At 49.7% G+C, this 17,374-nt stretch overlaps 1 protein-coding gene across 7 annotated transcripts in view; it reads right to left on the reverse strand.

Moving 5' to 3' along the window:
- Nucleotides 1-80: 80 nt before the first annotated feature.
- The window catches only part of WASHC1 (WASH complex subunit 1), a 44,683-nt gene continuing 27,389 nt past the window's right edge, over nt 81-17,374 (reverse strand). For 5 of the 7 annotated variants that reach the window (XM_075713036.1, XM_075713048.1, XM_075713042.1 and 2 more), the window contains 9 exons: nt 11,636-11,747; nt 10,789-10,935; nt 5,631-5,767; nt 4,607-4,742; nt 3,251-3,455; nt 2,607-2,771; nt 2,088-2,246; nt 1,432-1,500; nt 81-852 (listed from right to left, as the gene is read on the reverse strand). In XM_075713036.1, the coding sequence (XP_075569151.1) occupies nt 701-852; nt 1,432-1,500; nt 2,088-2,246; nt 2,607-2,771; nt 3,251-3,455; nt 4,607-4,742; nt 5,631-5,767; nt 10,789-10,935; nt 11,636-11,747 (1,282 nt within the window). In that variant the 3' untranslated portion in view covers nt 81-700. The remainder of the gene's footprint in view (nt 853-1,431; nt 1,501-2,087; nt 2,247-2,606; nt 2,772-3,250; nt 3,456-4,606; nt 4,743-5,630; nt 5,768-10,788; nt 10,936-11,635; nt 11,748-17,374) is intronic. The other 2 variants (XM_075713060.1, XM_075713064.1) reach the window with 1 other exon arrangement.

Raw genomic sequence — 17,374 nt, forward strand, 5'->3', positions numbered from 1 at the left:
GAGAGGGCACAGCCGGGCTTTCCCTTAAGACACTCTTAATGGAGCACGCTTCCCGCTTTTACCAAAGCGAAGGCTGCAAGGACCTGCTTCCTTCAACTTTATTGACATTTTCAGACAGCAACAGGCAAAGAATTACCATAAACCAGGTAGAGAAAGAAACCATCATGTGCAGAGGCACCAGGAATTAAACCTCCATGAAGGGCCTCACACACTCATTCTCTCTTCTAGCAACAACCAAGCAAACAGGAGCTTCAGCAAGCAAGCAGCAAGGAGACAAATGAGGCAAGGGCTGTTTGCCTGCAAGAGATGCTTTTGCAGTCATCACCAGTCACATTAGGAAAGACTGAGGGCCCTTTAAATCAGGAGCAATGCTAGTTCTGATCCTCTGAGCACAGGCTGCCCCACTGCCCGCCAGCTAAGGCAGGATTTATTGTGCCAGCATCATCATCATCAGCATTTGAGATGGAATGTAGTATTTGGGGTGGAGAATAGCAGACAGCAAAAGAAAAACTCTCATTGATAACTATAACCTCAGCAGTGGTTAGCTCCTGCTGCTCCTGCTCCTTTCCAAGAAGAACTGACAGGATCCTCCTGCCATGCCAGTGCCCACCCTCCACGATGTATTTCCACAGGCTGCTATCTCCAAAAGGTGCTTAGTTCACAAGTCCCGGGATTCACACTGATGCACAACTGACCGCATCTATGACTCCCAGTCATCCTCATCCTCCTCACCCACAGGCTGCTGTGGAGGTGGGAGGGGTGGTATTGAGTCCGACATACGAGCAAAGGCACCAGCAGGACTTCCAGGAGCATCGGGATTCCCGGAGGCTCCCGGCCCTTTCCCTGAAATACCTACAAGGGAAGGAAAACCACCAGTGAGTGACACCTGGGGACTAGAGAACATGGAGGCTCAGCAAAGGGGAGGGGAAAAACCACGACTCCCACCAGCACCAGGTGACCCAGGCAACACACTTAAGCGCCACCACAGCCCTGCACAAGGACTCATTTAACTGAAGCTCCACCTGAGAAGCCCATGCCCTCTTCTGCCCTGTGCTGGGGGGGACAGTGGCCCTAAATGCCCTGGGCACCTGCCAAGGCCTTGGGGGCAACTTGGGTGCCTCTAAGGGTGAGAGGCCCAGCTGCTCCAGCACGGAATTAAAAAAAGACACCGCTGTCCCTTCCTCACAGGTAGCTTTCAGAGCCTGTCCTCTGCCGTGGACACTAAACCTCCTCCAGTGCCTCCAGCTGAACTCGAGGTGGAGATTCCCCTGCTCACCCTCTGTAAAGACACTCCCAGCCACACTGTGACACAGTCCCAGGGAAGTTGTCTCTGTTCCTGTTCGTAGGGCTGTGGCTGACACAACTGAGGTGCCAGAAAGGGCTTTCCCTCTTTCCTAGGGAGAAGGAGCAGCCCACCCTGCAGGACAGTACCTTTGCGCCTCAGCACCAGTTTGTTGAAGAGGTCTGACATCAAATCTCCACCTTGTCCTGTAGCTCTCACTGAAACAAAGCAAAACAAGTCAGACAAGAAGCATCAGTCTGAAGCTAGCACTATGGCAAAAGCATTCTCCTGCAATACTGCCTTCAGATTAAAGAAAAAAAACCCCAAACCTCTAATCTGGTATCACACCCCTAAGCTCTCCCACTCTAGTCCATTCAGGCGAGGAAAGCACCAGGCATCAGGTAACGGCATCTTCTGGGAAAATCCAATAATGGAATTCCTTGAGGGGCAAGAGGGGCTCAGCATCTGCAGTCTCATTCTGCCATACCAGCTCCATTGATGCTCTCCCCAGCTACCTAAACCAACGTGCTCGAACCAGCTCGGCCCCACCCCTCTTCGCCCCAGGGTTTGCTTTGTGTGTCTGCCCCCATGCAGCACACATGGAACTTCTACGCATGCCCTGAGACAGAGCAGGTCTCTATCAAAAACATGAGTGCCCTTCTGGCAGATGGGGTGTAGCAAGTTCACAGAGCAAGCTCTGTTATGTTCACTGTGCTCCTGGTTTGCCTGTCTCCCTGCAGACCTACACCTCCCCAGCCTGGGGCAGAGAGCAAGGAAGATCAGTTCTGCTGAAGAGCCTCAGCACCTTGTTCTTGTTCCTTCTGCTTCTTCTTCTCCAGCTTCCTCTCCTTGACACTGCGGAGGTTGGCCTTCCCGATGCCACCGGCCTGGCGGATGGACTCCAGGAGACTGGCACGCCCAGTAGAGGGGTTCACCACCTCCTTCGGAGCTCCCTGGACCAAAGCTGCAGGGACAGGAACGACAGGCAGCAGACGTGGGTCAGTGCACCAGCTACAGGCCCCACCAAATCCCTGTGGAAAGGGCTGCTCCGATACCCTGCCAGCTTCTGCTGGGGGCTGTAAGCCTGGCCCAGACACCTCTCAGTAACGGACTTGCGCTCAGCCCAGCCAGCAGGAGCCCTGCCAAGGGGGACCTGAAGGCTTGCAGCTCCCAGGCAGGCGGGAGCCGCTTCCTCTCCCACCGCAGCTTCCCTCCTCTGCAGGAAGGCTGGGAAGCCACAGGGAACCAACCAAGGACACGGGCTGAAGCCAAGGAGTCGGAGTTAGGTTCTGCTGGTGAAGCTGCAGAGATGCCCAGCCCTTACCTGCAGGCACTGCATTGCTGCTCTCCTCGCTCGCTGTCCGGGCTGGCTCAGAGGTGGCTGTGGGCTGGGGCAGGGGCGGCGGAGGCGGCACAGTGGCTGGCATAACAGGAGGTGGTGGGGGAGGTGGTGGTGGAGGAGGCGGCAGTAGCTCAGCATCTTGAAGGTCTAAAAGATGAAAGAAGTTGCATCTGAAGTGTCCCAGAGGACAGTGCACTGAGAGCTTCAGCTCAGAGCTTCACATGCCTCAGCGGCAACAGATCAAAGTCCTGCAGCAGAGCACTCCCACCCTGTGCAGCATCTCCTAACAGCAGGCAGGGCCAAGGCAGATTTTGAGATTTCCCTACTCTGCCCTCCCCAGCTGCATCCCACTCGCCCAAAGGCATCCCGCCATGCTGCCGCAAGGCCAGTCCCTGCACACCATGCTCCCTCCTCCCTTGCCATGCAGAAGGTGAGGGAGGTGAGGGGCCTGGAGTCTGCCCAGCACTTGAGCAGGTTACAGCTTTGACTCAGGCCAAGCACAAGCCAGAGATATCTCCAGCGTCCATCCTGAAATCTCCAACAAGGGACTTTCTGCCTTGTCTCCATCTTCAAGCAATCCCTGCCTTCCTCCTTCACAGGGTCCTGGGAGCAGGGATTGGAAATACCTCGTTGCAAAGGCTCCACCGACTCAGTGTTGAAAGTGGGCAGCTCGGGAATAGCACTGCTAGGGGCAGACGGTGCAATACCGGGGCCCAGATCAGCACTGTACATGAGATCTGCAGCAATGCCAGGCAGGTCTGGCAGGTAGGACGGCACATCAATCTCAGGGACCTGGCCCAGATCTGGCACGTAGAAGTAATTTTCAGCTACCTAAAAGAAACCCAAAACAAAAAGATAAGGCAGTGACTATGTACTTGCTTTCCCTTGCAGCAAACGGGGGCACTGCAGGGACCAGCCTGGGCAGCAGTCAGAGCTGTGTGCCTTGGTACAGTGGCCACTCATCAGCTACCCCTACAACCCTGTGGTCTTGTCTTCTGGCAGCTTCCCGTGCTCAGAGGCTACCCCCTGCAGACCAGGCTTGGAAAAGGCAGGCTGCATGAAGAGAAGTGCAGGACTCTTCCTAGTTTCTTGCAAGTGGACTCTCTCCTCCTCTGACGGTTTCATGCACCAACTTTTGCAGCCTACATAAGCCACACCCTTCTCCTCCAGAAGAGAATGGTGCCTGAACCGTTTCTGAGGTTAAGATGCAGGAGAAGCACAACCAAGTAGTTACAGAGGTTTGGTTTTGTGTTTAACACACAGGCAAAAGAGTACCAAAGGTGTGCTGTGAATAAAGGGTTTTGTTTGCTATAGACACTGTCTCCTCCGGTCCAACATGATGGGCAAAGGGCTCCCAGGCCCCTTTTCCTAGCCCCAAAACACACATTCAGCCATGCAGCAGCAAAGCTCCAGGTACAGCCACTACAAAGTGTTGGGTACAGGGTCAGTCACGTGTTGGGGCAGCTGGAGTGCGCTGCCTGCCTCATTCCCACACCAAGCACAAACCCTTTGCTTAGGCTGGCTGGCCCTTCTGTTTGCAACAGCAGGCGCCCCTTCCCAGCAGGAATGATGGGGATCAGGCCTCCTCCCAGGCACCTTCCAGCCGTGGCACCTCACCCTCAGACTTCTCAGGAGTTAGCACAAGGAGGATGATCAAGTGATGGAGCCTCCAAACTCCTCTACAGCCCTGAGGTCTAGCAGCAAGGTGAACTGGTATTACATTACTCTTCTCACACCATTCAGCAAAGGCTTGAGCAGAGAGAAAAACCTGCCAAGTTTGAGGGTTTTGTCACCCATCAAGCTCACACCAGGACTTCAAGCACAGAAATGGGCAAGGTCCTTTTGGTAAGTGAGATACTCTGCAGCCCCATGAGGGCCCATTCTCCTAGCTGCTCTCCACCCTACAGAAGCCCTCTCCTCTCAGAGAGCTGAGCACAATCCTCTGAAGGGGAAGCAGCTGCATCCCCACAGCTGCATCTCACCTGTCGGTCCAGCTGTCCCCTTTTGGTGATGGAGAGAGGAGCATCAAAGAGCTTCTCTTCTGTCTCCGTTTCCAGAGCCACATGGGTCTTGGTCACTGCTCCAGCTAGAGGATCCAGGAAAACATACTTCTTGTACCTAAGCGTAGAGGACAAGTATTTCAGTGATGCTGCCTCAAGACCCAAGGCCAGAAGAAATACCTCTAAGGCCCTGGAGGTGGAGACCTCCTGACTCACTCACGCATTTTCCTGCTTCATGCCTCCACAACCAGGAGGCGGTCAGCTCCCCACCCTGCCAGGGCAGCCTCCACATTCATCCTAAAGCAAAGCCCCACTGCACTGCCATCGTTACCAAGCTCTCCCCCTCCCAACACCTGGCCTGAGACTCCTACAGCAGGACACCAGTCTCTCCTGGTGACTTGTCACTCAAGGGACACGAGGAAAGATAAAGAGGGGAAATAATCTGTGGCTCAGGGAAAGAAAGAGGAGGTTCAGCAGCTGAAAGCTCAAGAAGGGCTTAAAGAAGCTCTTCAGTATGCGCAGAAGGAGGAACCATGAGGCAAAGCCCAACGGGAAGGGGAACTCCAATAAAAGGCAGTGGAGACATTAAAGCAGCAACAGCGGTAAAGTGTTGCTGTGAGGAATGATCAGCAGGAGCAGAACCTAGGCAGGCACATAGGGCAGAGAAGGGCAGGAGTGACAGCAGCTTTCAAGGCCAGAAAGAAATTATTACAGGGGTATGACAGGAAAAACTAAGTCAGGGAAGGTAAGTGCAAAGTTGGGTTGAAAGCAGGTGAGTGGAGGATCAGGTGCAGACAAAACAACTCCTTCCACCCAAGGGGAAGAGTGAGGAAGAAAGGGTTGCTAGCTGGAAGCCAGTGGAGAGGTACCAAGCCCTGTCCTATCAAGAGCCTGATATGCAAGACCCCCAGGAAAGCAAGCAGCTACTGTTGCCCCTGGGGCAGGGAGAGCTCCTCTGAGGACAAGCAGGGGCAGGTGAGCAGCATGGTGCTGCTCCAGCTCTCACAGGTTCTCGGTGGTGTTAAAGAGCAGCAGGGAGCTGAGGGAGCTGATGTTCCTGGGGAGGCTGCCAAGGCCTTCTTCTGCATCATCCTCCTGGTGAATTTTGGTGCTCAGGCATACAGGGAAATACTTGAGCTTCTCCTGCAAGAAGATAAATAACAGGTAGCAAGACACTAAAATCACAGCTGCTGAAACAGCTCTCCCAAGCCACCACAACCCACACTGCTGGATCCACTGCACGCTCTGGGAACCCTACTGCTCCCTCTCTACCTCCCTTTGAGCCAGGAAGCACATGGACAACGTTGCAACCCCACACTCATGACAATTCTCAGCAGTTCGGACTCATGGCATGTGCTTTTGGTGCCATGGATGGGTCATATTGAACAGGTGTTGCTCTGGCAAGGATCCACCAGAATAAAACAACCACTCAGGCTCTATAGCCAGAGGCAGCGATCAAGGACCGTGGTCAAAAAGGCATTTGTCACAGTGTCTCCAACTACTAGACATTTTCATGCAGGGAGAGTCCCCCAAACATCTCTATTACTTCCCCTCTGCTGCCTTCAGTTGATGCTTTAAGTGATGTGATCCCACCGGTAGGGTATGGAGGGAAGGCAAAAGAAAAAGAGGTTAAGAAAAAACAGAGTGCCTGCGCTGGCAAGAGCGCAGGCAGAAGGGAGTGTGCAGGGTGGAACGTGTGCCAGATGGTTTTGCAAAGCCTGAGGGATTTGCAGGAGTTTTCAACTCTAATGAACTGAAATCTCCTCTCTCTCGGTTCTAAAACTTCATGCATAATATATAGAGCTCCCTTTAGAAAAGGACTTATTACATCTGAACTGCTTGACTTTTATAGAGCACAGGAACTGCCATCCCAGATCAGACCAGTGTTTCAGCTAGCGTGACAACGGCCACTGCCAGATGCTCTGGGGGATGAAGCGCAGTGCCCACAGCAAGCTTTGCTGTAGAGGGAGGAAAGGCATCAGTTTCTGAACCCAGAGACAGCCGGGGATGGACGAACCTCCACCCCAGACCCCTCCCCACACCCTTCCTCAGCCCCTTCACGACTCCTGTTCCCTCTTCACAAACTAGGGCAAGTGGCAGCCTGGCAGCTGCGAGGTGGTAAGCGTTCATACCAGAAGAAACCAGAGCACTAACTGGGACAGTTTGTCAGATTAAATAATTGGCCACACTCTTGAGGTTTTCTTCTGTCACCAGAAGATGACCACTTCAAATACTGTCCACAGCTTCCTACTGCCTCACTACTTCCAGCATTCCTGCTCTATCCCATTCTCTGAATCATTCCTCCCTCCTTACACTTGCATGGGGGAAATGGGAGACCACCATTGGTTCAGTTTTAAGACCACATCTCGGCAACATAAGCAGTTTCTGCTGATTGACATTTCAGGCTTCAATTTGGTAGCCAGAAATCCCGGGAAATAGCTTAGTCACAGCTCAGTTAATCGACTAAGAGTCTGTATGATGCTCTGAGTCTCTAAAATGCTATAAGAAAAGACCTGGGAGGTTTTGATTTAATTTTTTCCCCCCCAAATAACACGTTCCAATCTGTGAAAAACACACTGAAATAAACATCTTGAATTTTTACAGAGGCAAGTAGGCAAAATATATAAATTGTTATTTGGAGACTGTAGAAGCAGAGATTCAAAAATAAAGGTTCTTTTGATCATTAATATTCATTTCCCAATGTTTAATTTTTTAAGCATGAGGGAGTACTGACGTTTTTGCTAGAACTGTTCACACACACTTAGCCCTCAAGTCATATATATATATTTTTTTCATTCTCTCTGTAGATTTCAGTTAGCACTGGAAGACTGTGCATCACTTTAAGGGCGTAGTGAGAAACCAACCATTACCTACATTTACTTATAAGTCTCATCTAAGGCAGTTATAAAAGCACTAAGCATGAGTATTACTCTGAAACGTGAGGCTCTACATAATCCTTTTAATTTAAATGCCACCAAAGTGCTAGTCTTATTCAAGTACCTAGATCTGTTTTGAAATTTAAAACAGCTACATACTGTCAATAATATCCTGCAACAGTGAATTCCACAAGTTAACATGCCATTTAAAAATTAATTCTCTTATAGGGACATTAAGGCCTTAAGCCAAAGGTTCAGCAACCTCAACATACTGAAGACAATGGGGGGCGCTTGAATGCCCAAACACCCCAGCTTGGGGTTTGGCACCTGGCAGGATCACACCCCTAAGGATGCTGCACTTCCAGGCATTTTTCTTCCTAAAAGGCTACAGTTAAAAATATATGAAGTCACCCTGGTTCTTAAGTTTAATTAAGCACACACTATTACAAAGGGAGTTGGTGTGATACACCAAGAACCCCATTCCCCCCATGCCAATGGAGTGCTGAGGCTAGCTGGACAAGTGCTTCAAGATTGGCAAGTGCCAAAAATCTGGTTTAGCCTCCTCATGCCCATGGTAGACTCCGAGAGAGGCAGAATTCAGGAGGACACGCTAAGTTACTGACATTTTTGAAGCCTACCAAGGTTATTCCAGCAGTAGACTGTAACTTTTGCTTGGACCTCTTCCCAAGCCCAGGCAGACCATGTCTCCCACCCCGTTTTCCAGCCTCCTGAGGGGCACTTCCATCACCCGGACACAGGTCCCACCACAAAGGCAGTGCCCAGGCACCTGAGAAGCCCTACAGGGCTGCAGCCGACTCACGGTTGAACCCTGCCTAGCTGCTACCACAGCAACATGCAAGGCAAGTGGCTTTCCAGGCTCACCACAAGGACCCTGTTTCTGGCACTCTTATCTATCAGTGCTTACCTTACCAACCTAAACAGTGTCCTCTCAATAGCTGAGTTTTCACTTGCTTGGGGTGAGGAGGGGGAAAGGAGAATTTCCCAGGAGGGAAGCATTTTTAAATGAACTGCAGAAACATGCACATTCCCAACTCAGCTGCTTTCCCACCAGAGCACAAACCCCAAAACGCTAAGCACACGCTGCCGCCACTTACTCTCAAACTGATACGAGCAGAGCTTGCTTTCCTGGTGGGGCGTGTGTGTGTGTGTGCGAGTGAAGTTAGCAAAGGCCACTGTGGCTGCTCCCAGCAAAGAGGCCCTCATTAGAAGTGAAAACAGAGAGCGAGCCTCTGCTGAAAGTCCTGAATAATTGAGGAGGGCATAAATGTAAACATTACACTTCCCTCTGTCACATTTCATTACTGCAAGGCACGTCAGGCTCCGTGCTCAGCTATGGCCGAGAAGGGCCTGTCCCCCTGGAACGTGGTCAGTGCTCAGCCGCACCGAACCCCACTCAGCACACCAGCTGCTCCTGGCACAGGTCCCTCCATCGTTCATCAGCTGACAGCCACTCACCAGCACAGCAGCGTCCCCCCGCCCCACGGAAGAGCTGCAGGAGCTAGTGTGGGTGAGCGTGGCAAGAGTAACAAGACCGCTGCATGAGGTAGGGTCAGCAAAGCCGGAGAAAGATCAACAACCCCAAAGGAAGATCGGAAGGTGGGTCACAGAAGGGGAAGAACAAATACAAACATCCCTCGGGGCCTGCAACAAAGTCCCTGTGGTGATGGCAGCCTTGGTCACAAAGGGCAGAATGTGGCAATGGTACAGAGACCGCCTGGGACAGGGAAGAGGTGGCATCACAGACAGATGGCAGAGGCAGCAGGGAAGAGCATGCAGAGCCTACTGGAGACAGTGGGCCAGTCGGATGGGCACACCATATGCTCTTTGCGGGACACTGCCTTTTACCAGCTGCTGCTCTTCTCAATCCCCTCCCTGTGCGAGGGGCTGTAGATTGGCACCAGCCCTTCAGGGTGGGAGAGCATCTCCCCTGCCCACTCACCGCCTACCTCTGATGGGATGGGGCCACCAGCCAGACAGCACAACTGCAACTGGCCTCCCCTGGCCGGCCAGCAGCAGGTCCTACGCAGCTCTGCCCTGCGCTACTGCCAGGGCTCGAAGTAAGCATGAACCCTGCTCGAGTTTGCCCGCTGTCCATTTGGCCAGCAACCCTGCTTCCCTAGCCTGGCTGAAATATTCATAACTACTTCACTGTGTGAGGTCTCAACTCCATTAAAACTCAGAAAAGTTTAGCATGATAAATTATTCAGTAGCAGCTTTATTTTTGGGCCAAGGCACACAAGGATGAAGAATGAAGTCTCTCTAGGGGTGGAGAGCAGGGAAGTTGTCAGGTTGATCCCTGACCTGCCAGGAAGAGCACATCTGCCACTCCTGGCAGAGCACATACACAGGAACTTTTAAACTCTAAACACAGCAACTCTTCCTCCCCTCCTTCCAACCTTGGGATGTTGACCCAAATTGTTGGAGACTCCTTTGGTAGCATTTCCTGCCAAATCCACCACTTCTCAAACCTCCCTAAGAAGCCTCTCTCTGCCACTCAATCCACAGGCTAAAAGGGAACTCAATACTTCAGGAGATCCTTCAACACCACCAGCTGCAGACATCTGTGCTACAGGCACACCTGGAAGCCCCAGCTGTGCTGGGTACTGAGAGATTCATCCTCTCTCTGAAGGGCTTGCAGCCTCCAATAGCTGAACACAAGGCAAAGAAAAAGCAAAGCACAAACAAAAGATGTAAAGAAGCAAAAAGATCTTCCCCTCCAAGGTGTAAAACTTAGCTGGGAACCAGGGAGGGACAATACCCAAGTGTGATGCTTTCCTGGGACAGAAAAATGCTCTAATGACTTCTTTTTCTCCTGACACACTCACAAGCACTTTTTTACCTTTCCATTCTCACTGTCATTTATATTAGAGCCTTCAGAAACTATTTTTCAAACAATGATGACCCTGATCCCAGCTGCCTTGCTATGCATAGCCGAAATCTTAAGGCCAGCCAGCAGCACCCACAAGCACCACTGCAGGAAACAGCGGCGTTTCAGGAAATGGAACTGCTCTGGAGAGCTGGCAGCTGACAGCCACCCAGAGCACTCAACCCCTGTGCCAAGGTCTTGTATTGACACGGCCCTCTCAAACCGGCAGCTCTGCAAGCTTCCCAGCCTGACCTCACACACCCCTGCCAACAGGCCAAGCTGAAAAGATGTTCTGCTCCCAGCCTATATCCTAAAGTCCTGGTCTACTTCATCAAAGAGACTAACAGCCTCCCAGCTGCTCTTTGCTTGTTCATCTCAAGGGCTATTGTCCTCCTCCTTACCTGCAGAGCTTTCTCATCCAGCACTCGGTGTTTGCTCTGAATCTTGTGTCTTGGCCATTTCTGTTTAGCTGGGTCTTCTGCACCAGCAAAAATGGAACTGTACTCCTGCAGTCGTTCAGGGGCTGGATACTTGGCACTGGAAAATACCTGTGGAGAGACGAGGAGGAGACTGAAAGATCCCAACAACTAAGTAATCCTACACTACAGAAACACATGGAGCGGAGTAAGCACACAATCTGTGCTGCTGGTGGGAACGGACAGCCTTGGAGTCAACAGGCTCCTAAGGGCTACCTGCATGGACCCAATCATGCATGGGCTGTCACTTCAGAAAGTAAAAGTTCCAGAACTTCTCCCTATATTTAAGTACTGAGAGATCATAGGCTTCCACTGGCAGGAAGGGAATTTGAAACACTGTTATTAAATGGAGGAAGAACGGGGAAAGAAGAGTTTTCACCAGTTTTACACAGCTCAGTAAGATGAAGATGCACTAAGGGGAGGCTAACAGAAGCTTTCATTCGAATAGTCAAAGTGTCTGTGAGCCTGAGGTGAGGTGTTGGGCTTAGCTCAGCACAGGCCTTTTCTCTTTCTCAGGGAGAAACTGGGGCAGCAACTTACACAGGCCTCATAAGGCCAGGAGCCATGTGGCTTATGGGTCTAAACATCATCAACTGGTTGAGTAAGGAAGGGGATTCTCATCACAACCCTGCTCAGCAGCAAGGCATGGTGAGGTGAGCAGGCAGCAGCTGTGGCAGCTGAGCACCAGTTCTTCTCCAGAGCTCACATCAGGAGCAAAGAGAGAAGGTGGAAGGAAGAAGGGAGGCCATGCAGCCTTCACTGAAGTCACTACCTTAATAGCCTTCTTGCTGCCCTTTATCTTCTCAATCTTCGCTTGGGCGAGCGTGACTCTCTCACCAATTGCCTGGAGCTGTGCCCGGCTGGCCTCCACCCGCTGAGAGATCCTAGGAGGCAAGCACCTTTCTTAAGATGAAGAATCCAGAGCCAGAGATTTTTTGACAACAGCCAGTGCCCAGGCCCTCAGGGAAGCATATGAACCTTGGTGGACTGGATTGTTTCATAGGGCAAAATAGTGCTAGTTGAGATACGCATGTCTTGGTCCCATTGAGAGTTTTATGTACTCTGACATGAAGGTAGGTCTAGTCTGTGACTCACAGCACAACATTCCTGCGGCCATTTGAGGCACAGCACAGGAAGATGGAAAACTGCAGCTTTTTTGTGACACCAGAGTGCCACAAGCCCTATGCCTCTCTGCAGGTACTGCTGACAAGAAAGCCACAGCCAGTTATCAACTGCCAACATATTTTTAATAAAAATGACTTGTTAAAAATGAAAGGCAACACATGCTAACGAGCAGAGTTTGGGACTCACAAGGCTTATCCTGTCCTCTGCTATACCAGCCATTTGTTGCATGACTTCTTCCATGCTGCTTCACAGCTTCATGATTTGGTTTCCACATCAGTTAAACAACATTAGGTCCTCATTTGGAGCAATAAAGTACGCTAACTTGCATAATTTTTGCATAACTAGACAAGCATCAAAGTGCTTTGGAACTGAGGTGAAAAGCACTCTGTGACAGCAAGGGATAGCGGTCACTGGTTAAGTACCTTTCCGTTCACCACGTAGACATATTCCTTTTCCACAAAGCTTATAGCAGACGCCTTGCAGCCAGGGGCATGACTGAAGCTGCCAGCGTGCCGTGCACAGTTGCTATCATGCTGCAGGAACTGTCACACAGGCTCAACTAGAGGCTAGGAAGGACATTGGAACCAGACATCAGCTACAGGTAACTATGGAGTCACCTTCTCAGAAGAGACCTTCCTTCCACGTGCATAACTAGCAGGATCTCCCTAGCTTCAAGCTCAAAAGCTGAAAATTGTTCTGAATCTTCACCCCTCTAATGAAACCAGCAAATAACATTTTTATGGCTGTACAACCCATTAGGAGAGATAGCACTTCACTTCAGCAATGTTTTGTAGCAATGAGTTCCATCGGATCATTTTGTGCCTGTAAAAAAATCAATCTCAAGCACTGTCTTTAAATTTCACCAAAAGTCCCTCTTTGCTTTTGAGAGCTCCCATGCTTTTTTCCCCCCACTCTGTATAATTCCTTTTAGTAACAAATTTGACATCAGCAGTGATCCATGATTCCCATTTTCAAACTGTACCAAACTTGTCTTTTCAAGTGTTTTCACTCTGTGCAGCACATTCCCTGTTACAGTAATGGACTCCACTAAAGCCCCCCCCATTGTAGGTGGTGAAAAACCAGCAAGTACAAGCAGCCTGTTCACCTTGCATTACCCTGGAAGACCCCCACTTCTTTCTCTAAACAGCTTTAAGTGTTTCTGTTTGTTTATAGCCATGCTTCCCTCTTTCTGGAGGCATGAAAATCCTTCCTTATGCGTATGGCAGGAGAGCACAGAGCCTATTTCTAGCTTATTCTTTTTGGAGTAGGAGATGAATAAAACTGAACCTCATGAGATTCTCCCTCTTGGAATTATTCTCCATTTCCCCATCCTTTTATTTTAAATACAGCCTAACAGCTTGTATTTTGTACCAACACTAAGTACAAATCTGTTCATGACTTCCTTCCCACACCCTCCCTCCGTCTCAGTGGAGTAAGTCCACATCACTTATACACTCGATAGCTTCTCAGAGTCGTTTCTGTTGTTCCTTTCAGTGTGCATTTCCTAGCACCTGTCTGCAGCAAATTTTGTGTGTCACAGGGCTGTCCCATTGCCTTGTTTTGTTAAAGCGTGAGATGCTTCTGAAGGACCTAAGTCTTCCCTAACTGCTCTCCCCAGCAAATTTTCCCACCTCACAGTTCACCTCTCTTTTAGATGTTTCATAATTGTATTGATTGACACTATTTCCAGCACTGCTCCTGGGGGCATCTAACTATTTTTACTTCCTGCAAAGCTGAAAAAAATTGGTTGGTTGTTTCTGCTTTGCCTCTCTCCCTCAAATCAATGATACAATTTTCCCTCTCACCTGTGAGTAGACCCCTCTCCTAGAAGAGCTCAACAAAGCCTTCCTGAAGCTCCAAATAGAAGCAGGGTATCAACTGCCTTTTAGCCAGTACCCTGCTGACTCCCAGGCACAATTCTCAGGGGCTGACCAGGCACATGTTCCTCTCCCAGAAGGAAACGTTAAGCAAACAGTTATGCAAGCTCAGGCCTAGAAACCAGTAACTGTTCTTCTCCCTCCCACTCCATGAATGTGAGTGGGTCGAGTGAGGCTGTCAAACGCTTCCCTCACTCCCTTTTCTGCCCCACATTATCCCCACTGCTTCACCAGGTATCACCTCTTCCTCTCCCGTCCCACACTCACTCTTTCACTAGGTGTGAAGAAGCAAAGGAGTTTTTGAGGAATCCCACCTTTCACCCTTAACTTCCACATTTAACATTCACCCTCTAAGACACCCGGTTTAGGAGAGGAACAGTGCCGCTTTACGCCTGCACCAGACACAGGCAGTGCACTGGCTATTACAAAGTGCTTTTTGGTGCTAGACTGCTAACACCTCCCATAGTGCATGGACAGCATCAGGGGAAGAACAGAAAGGAAAGCACCTCTCAGCACACAGTGCTGCATACGCCTTTCTCCCTCATTTAAGGTTTGCTGGAACCTCTCTGAAAAAGGAGGCATCCCTAAAGACAGAGCATGACTGGCAAGCACTGTGCCCTAGCTGCAGTGGTAATGGTGCATCCAGAAGGGAAAGAGGGAAGACATCTATACCTTCATCCATCCCTACTGCTCTCCAAATACAACCGAGAGTGATTACATTCACTGATAAAAGGACAGTATCAGGCAGATGGCCTGCTCCCAGCACAAGCTGGGGAAGTTGTCCAGTGCCAGCTCAGGTGTTTCAAACCATGATGGCTCTTCTCTGAGGCACCCTGTACTTTCTCCTGTGATGTCCTACTCCAGGACTTGCCAGGCCAAATCCCACTGACCTTAGGAGATATGCCAAAACCCTTCACCTGAGGTGGTACAGATGCAGGCACACAACACAGAAGGAATACACACCAGACTACAGAATTAATTTATTTGTTGCTGAGCAAGACAACTATGAAAAAAAGTATTAAACTCCCTCAATCCAACTAATCCAAATTCCATCACATGTACAGGCTCCTAAAAGTGCATGACTTACGCATATACAGTTCAAGATACAGTTGCATATGTTAGTTAGAAGAGACAATATACCATATTGATAATGAAAAAATACATGGAAAAAAACCCCTCATGTTCAAGTGTCCCCCAGCAACCTTAGTATTTCTACTGCTGTGGAAACTGAACTTACTCTAAGGAGTCAACCTGATGTTTGTAAAGAAAGGAAATATGAAGGGATGGAGAGGGCTGTTGCCCAGGATTTCAGGGGCAAAGCGTTTGAAGCCAGGTGGCATTCAGACCTCAACTGCCATTTAAGCAGTGTGTTAGTGAGTGGCGTTTGTTTGAAAGGCAATTGCAATCAGGACAGGAGGGCTAAGTGTTAATAAAATGGCCCATTACTGCCCCTCAGAACCCTGCACTCAAGACAGCCAAAACCACCATCAGCATCTGAACCTACCCTGTGCCTATCCTATTAGTCATTGCTGTGTTATTTTGCTCTCAGCTTTTCTGCTTGAGAAACCCCTTTAGTTAGATCCAATGTGACTTTGGCACTGCAAAGAAGCAGGAGGCGTACAGCGACAGCCCCTCCCTTTGGGCAGGATGCACACTATGGGACAAGTGAAAAGGGGGCCTGCAGAAGAAAGGAGAATATACCACCTGCCTTCAAATCCTGGGCATTGAGCCAAACCAACCTTCCCCTCCCAATGCTTTTCTTCGGGGAAGTACTACACGTGGCAGATTAAATCTATCTAGCGGATTATCTCTTAATCCATACAGACTTTTATTTTTAATCTAAGCAGATATTAAAGCCAATCTTTCAGCTGCTTTGATTCAAGCTTTCACATTCTCTTGTCCCTCTGAAATCCTTTTGCAGTCAAGCCTCCTGCACCTTACCCCTAACTCAGATCTCATTTCTCCTAAAGCCCTCATCCAGCTGCCTTGAGCTCCTCTCCATTTTAGAGGCAACTCTCTACAACACCCACAGCCGGTCCCAGGAATACTTCCTCCCACCTCACAGCCTCCCTCGCTGGCCCCGTATCCTCTGTCCCATCTGCAGCCATGGAGCAGATCACTTCCCGTTATCTCTTTATAACTCCTCTGATAATCCTCACATTCAGGCGGCTACTAAAAGACCTCCTCTGCTGTGTCTGCTCATGGGGGAAAGATTACTGTTCTCTTACTCCCATAGGAAGAAGATTTGAGGCATTAGGAATTTGGCATCCAGGACACTGGACACTGCCTGTCAGTTGTCAGCACTGGTAATAATACTATATTTCTATGAGGGTCTCCAAGCACTCCACAATGCCAAAAAAGAATTGTGATTTTTATCCTCTATATCTGCTAGGAATCAGACAGCATTCTAAAAAAGTTTAGAATCAGAGCAGGTTTAAAGACAGGCTGACAGATTCCCAGAAAGGTGGCTGAGCAAGACAGAATTCAGCTGGAGGGAAGCATCACAGCAGGAGACTCTTTGCTGTCCACGTACACATCACCCAAAAGTGACAGGGATGACAAAACTTGGGAAGTAGGAGAGAGAAGAGGCAAGCTCCACACCAAGGTGAATGAGAAAGGCAAGGCAGCAGAGGCTAGGAGCAAACCTCTCTAGAATACCAAAGAACTTCAATTTCATGTCTAAAGTACAAAAGTAAGCGATCAACCAAGGAGAAAGAACATTACAGAGCAGAATGAGAAATGAAGTTGCACAGGAGGATAAGGCAGCCGAAATATTAAATTGCTTTTTCCTTAAAGGAGGACTGTATACACCACAGCAAGTCAGGCTTAGGGTCTCCTCCCAGCCCAGGCTCCAGCCCTGAGAGATAGCAGGGCTCAGCACTGCTGTTCTAAACTTCAGGGTACACACAGTAAATTTGTTCTATAAACCCTTGGCTTTTTGCCTAAAAGTCAAGCTGCTTCCCTCCCCCCCCCCCCCCCCCCAAGCAGTGTGTTTTTATTAAATTCACACCTCCTGCACTAAGGGAGGAATTAGAAGGGACAGAGTTTATGGTTCTTGTATTTTATTATATCCCCAGACTCTCCAAGAGGCTGGTGCTGGAGCAGGGTAACAAGGGAAGATAACAATGCTGGCTGCTATTCATCCTTCCACAGCACCAGTGCCAAACCCAACATGATACCATTACTGATGAATGAGATACCATTAAACCTCTAGGACGAGGTTCAGTGGGTTACCAGAAGTAAGAGAACCACTGGCGAGTTGAGGAGAGAGTACCTCCCAGGGGAGGGGAGACATCAACTCATGACAAAAGCAGCAGCAGAAGGTGGTGCTGAGGGAGCTGAGTGTCCAGCTTTCTTCTCAGGCCACCGAGCACCTTTCTCACCCGCTTCTTGCCTGGGACCCAGAGGCACATCACTGCTCTCTTGTACTCGTATGCTGTGGAGAAGAAAATCGCAAACTTTTTCAAGTTTTAATTTGTCTAAGAATCTTCTTGAATAAAGGCCATGGG

Source organism: Pelecanus crispus, chromosome 1, assembly GCF_030463565.1.
Source record: "Pelecanus crispus isolate bPelCri1 chromosome 1, bPelCri1.pri, whole genome shotgun sequence".
Taxonomy (NCBI): Eukaryota; Metazoa; Chordata; class Aves; order Pelecaniformes; family Pelecanidae; genus Pelecanus; species Pelecanus crispus.